This window comes from Gavialis gangeticus, unplaced genomic scaffold (assembly GCF_001723915.1).
Source record: "Gavialis gangeticus isolate Ggan-Ray unplaced genomic scaffold, GavGan_comp1, whole genome shotgun sequence".
NCBI classification, from domain to species: Eukaryota; Metazoa; Chordata; order Crocodylia; family Gavialidae; genus Gavialis; species Gavialis gangeticus.
This window is the reverse complement of record NW_017729027.1, coordinates 7,012,278-7,016,745: the sequence shown is the minus strand read 5'-3', so window position 1 is coordinate 7,016,745 and position 4,468 is coordinate 7,012,278. Positions and strand designations below refer to the sequence as shown.

The following is a 4,468-nucleotide window of genomic DNA, read 5'->3' as shown; positions in this document are numbered from 1 at the left end:
TCTATGGGTCACCTGGGTCAGATCACTGGCAAATGTAAAGAAGAAATTGGGGAAGAACTAGACAATATGTTATCCAAAGACCTTTTCAAAATATATTAAATCAGGGTGTCTGGCCTGTGGCATGGGTGTCACAAATGACATGGGTAGCCTCTGTGGGTGGTATATGGCCAGTCTGGGAGGCGGGCAGGAAGATACGACAGGAAGCAAAAAATAGAGCAGCAAAACTGATAGGAAGTATAGGGCAGGGAACAGAAAACAGAGCAGAAGATAAGGCAGAGAACATAGGGGAGGGAGCATAAAGCCAAGCAGCAGATTGGTCAGCAGAGGGGAACTGGAATGGCTTTCAGGAGGGGCACAGAGCTAAGTGGTGGCACTCCTGGCAAAAAGATTGCCCCCTACTGTATTAAAGTAATGATATGCTGGAAATCCTGCATCTCCACTTGTCAGAAGTGATTCAAATTCTCCTACTATTGAAAGTTTGTTTCTTTTTTTATTTTTTTTAAGAACAAAGTCAGCCTTACTTTTTCACTTAGGTCTATCATTATCTTGTCTATACATACCACATAGCTGTTTACCTTAATATATCAAATATCATTTTTATGATCCATGTGTATAAAAGATGGCACTTCAACAGGTTTTCATACCCGTCTACTTAAGCTGTTGGCATCTAATTCCATGTATTGCCTTTCCATAAAAGTCAGGCTTCCCTGTCATTCATTGACAGGAACAGTCCATGAAATCAATCCCTGGTAATACAAGACACGATCCAGAGCACTTTTTTCCAGAAATGCAAAACCGTCCTTTATACACCAGAATAACTGGTTACTAAACATTAGCTCTTCCATACATCACAAATTGTTTTCTTTGTTTGAACTTTCAGTACTTGAGAAGGCACTTAGCCTGTGCTCATTTAAAGCCGTTACACTAATTTGTTGAGAAACCCAGTAGTGCAGTGTAATATTTGGATGATCATTTGCCCTATCATAGCACATTCAAAGTAAATGGCAGTAATGTAAAGAACTCTATGTAATTTATTGATAAGATTTTAATGCTTCGTTGCACCATTGGAAGCACTTGTGTGAGCAAGTGTAAAAGGTATCTGGCTAATTTTCATGTATCTCTCTGTGATGCCTTTGGGATTTTGCAGAAGAGAGGCACTGCCTTAAATGTCTCAGATTAAGATATTCATTCTCAGAAAATGAATAGTGAGAAGACATTCTCCAGTATAGTCTGTCAATCAATTAGAATTCCCCATTTGGTTGCCTGTTTTAATATACACAAGTTCTGGTTTTGTGTTTCAGAATTTGAGGCAGCAGATTCTTGAATTGTTGGGTCCCATCTCAATGAATCATGGTGTTCACTTCATGGCTGCTATTGCATTTGTCTGGAATGAAAGGAGACAAAACAAAAACACTTCTAGGACAAAGGTGTGTGTATTGTCAAGGGACTGAGTTACTTAAATGAACTGATTTCCTAGGTTACTGCTACTTTTCTTCAAAACTTAAAAAATCAGGCAAGGATTTTGTGAGGTGGTATCTTTTATTGGACTAGTGTCGTTGGGATAAAATTACACAAGCTTTAAAATTCAAAGCATTCTTCTTCTGGTTTGAGGAGGAAAGCAAGGTTTGCAGTTTTTAAGAATAATGGGTAAAGCTGTGAAATTTAAGGGGGAAGAAATTTTCAGGGGCACCAAACAAACAATTAACAGAAGAAAAGAAGCTTCCTTATAGTGAGATCAAGACCTATCAAAAGGGAGGCTTTAGATTAAATGAAAAATATATTTTACTACATGGAAAGGAATTATGTGATGGGAATTTATAAATAAATAACTGCATGGTCAAATGTATCTTAGATTTGATCAGCCAGTTCTTTTAAAACAGTGTTGTTAGTGACTAATATTTTAGGCAGAGGCTTGTAATAAAAGTAACACCTTAGATTAAACATCAAGCCTCCTCCTATGACTTAATGCTTAAAACCAAAAATTTATAATTTTACTTATTCAGAAAAGTTATTAGTCCATGAGTCATAACGGTAATCTGCAGTGAACAATTGCTTAGTACACTATATTCAAACTTGGGTGTCTGAATTAAGTCACCAATATTCATATTAGGCCCCAAATTTTCAGAAGTGCTGACCACCTGCATCTCTTGTTGACTTTAAGGCTAAGCATGTACCTTTGCCTCCTCTGCATGTGCCCTAATCTCAGTGAAGCATATTATCCTACGTTTTTTCTACAACTATTACCGTACCTCCTTCTAGGTATACAGTAAATAAAGCAATGTGCAGGAACACTTGGCTCATTTATATCACAACTGATATATAAATGACTTGGGTGAACTCTGCTAACCTGATGTACATTTCTAATCTATACTTTTAGAAGATCCTGTGAATGTGCATCTAAAGTAGAAAAGAGATATATCATACAGCATGTGCTTATGTAATTAAAGCTTTGTATGACACAGGTTATGTACTAGAGTTTGAGGTAAGCTTGTGGCTGTGACCATCACTATCACATATCCTGACTTGAATGCTTACCTGTTTGAAGGTGCGTTTTTGGTTTGCAATATCTTAGTCTAGGGATTATAACTAAGACCTGGCAGATTGACATCCATTGTAAGTAGTTTATACCTGGAGGTAACTTTCATGATGTTTTGTGCTCTGGGGTTGTCATGCATTTTCAATGACCCTTCTTTGTTTAGAAAGTTTTCACTTGGGAAACCTATTACAGCGGTCAGTTTTACTAATTGTATGACAATCTGTGGCATGTTTGGATTTTTCAGGTAATTCCTACAGCCAGTGAAGAACAACTTCTACTGGTAGAGCTAGTCCGCTCTATTAGTGTTATGAGAACTGAGACAGTTATACAAACAGTGAAAGAGGTTTTAAAGCAGCCTCCAGCCATAGCCAAGGACAAGGTATGAGAATAGTAATGCTGCTGCTGGTTTGTTTGATGCTATTTTAGAAGTTTATGTTAGATGCTATAGGTATTTAATTCTTTGTGTGAAGGAACTTGCTTCTGCTGTATTGTGGTTGTTCTCTAGAAGAGTCTGTCCTGGTAATACTAGTTTAACCTTCTGTGTGGAAACTCATTTTTCTTTTTTAACATATATTTAGTGGAAGGTCCTGAATATAGACTGAAGTTATAAAATTAATTAAGATTGCAAAAATAAATGCTTTCAGGTTAACAAGTCAATTTTGCAGCCATTCAGGGTCAGATACTAATTTAAAATTCACTCTCCTGTATATCCACCAGATTAGAAGTATCAATCAGTAAGGCCCATGGGTTGCATCTGGCCTGTGCAACTGTTTCCTCCAGCGTGCAGGGCTTCTGGTGGGCCCGGGAATTCAATGGTGGGGCCTGTTACAGAATTTGAGACTACAGAGCTCTGTTGGGAATGGCCTTTGGTGGCAAGCAATAATTGTGCTGATACAGCACCACTCATACTGCCACTTGTCCCAACCACTGCTAGGTTTATGTTCAGCCTGCAAGAAACCCCGCAGGTCTAGATCCAGCCTGCGTGAGATGAGGTTGACACTCCTGCACTGGATAGATGAATTAAACAGAGCTGACTCTTACCTCCCCCACAACCCCAATGGGTTCTAATTTTTTTTTAGGTATTGGATGTCTTTATGCTCCCCATTCATTTCTCCTTTATTACTCTATTTAAAACGTTTAGCATTATGTTGACAATGTACCAGGTTGAGGAGAACCCAGATGTGGTAACTGTGGAGCCAGTGGATGGCATGCCATACTTCAGTCACAGTGGCTGTACGGAGAAGGGAGGGTATGAAATAGGTCTAGAAGCATAAAGAGTATCTTTATATAGGTATCAAAGTTTGGCACCCAGGCTCCCATCTTAGTGCAAATTATTTAATTTGACCTCAAGTTATTCTAATAAATGTTGTTTACCATTTGAAAGCTGGGGATAGGTTCAATATCCACCATTTCCATTGACATAGACAAAAATAACAAATCAACTTCTGTTTCTTGGTGACACTGATTTTCATATCTTTCTAGAAGCATCTCTCACTGGAAGTCTGTATGCTGCAGTTTTTCTATGCCTATATTCAAAGGTAAGACAAAGAGGCCATGGATAAATCATGGCTTTCTTCTGTGTCATCAAGCAGTAAACAAACAGACACAAGCAAGATAAGGCTCATAGGGGTCATGCTAGGAATGGCAGCCTCCCCACTGTGGATGCTGAGCGAGTGCAATACCAACTAGAAAAGCTAGACATTTATCAGTCAGCGGGACCGGATGGACTTCATCCAAGAGTGCTGAAGGAGCTGGCTGAGGTCATCGTGGAACCCCTGGTGAAGCTCTTTCAGAATTTGTAGTGCACAAGGGAAATCTCTGAGGATTGGAAGAGGGCTGACATTGTGCCCATCTTCAAGAAGGGGAAGAGGGAGGACCTGGGCAACTATAGGCCAGTCAGCCTAACCTCTATCCCGGGGAAAATCCTGGAAA

General features: G+C 39.2%; 1 protein-coding gene across 6 annotated transcripts in view; it reads left to right on the top strand.

Annotated features, from left to right (window-relative positions):
• The window catches only part of DOPEY1 (dopey family member 1), a 165,817-nt gene that overhangs the window by 115,276 nt on the left and 46,073 nt on the right, over positions 1-4,468 (top strand). For 5 of the 6 annotated variants that reach the window (XM_019520432.1, XM_019520429.1, XM_019520430.1 and 2 more), the window contains 3 exons: positions 1,302-1,427; positions 2,781-2,915; positions 4,019-4,074. In XM_019520432.1, coding sequence (XP_019375977.1) covers positions 1,302-1,427; positions 2,781-2,915; positions 4,019-4,074 — 317 coding nt within the window. The remainder of the gene's footprint in view (positions 1-1,301; positions 1,428-2,780; positions 2,916-4,018; positions 4,075-4,468) is intronic. The other variant, XM_019520428.1, reaches the window with a different exon arrangement.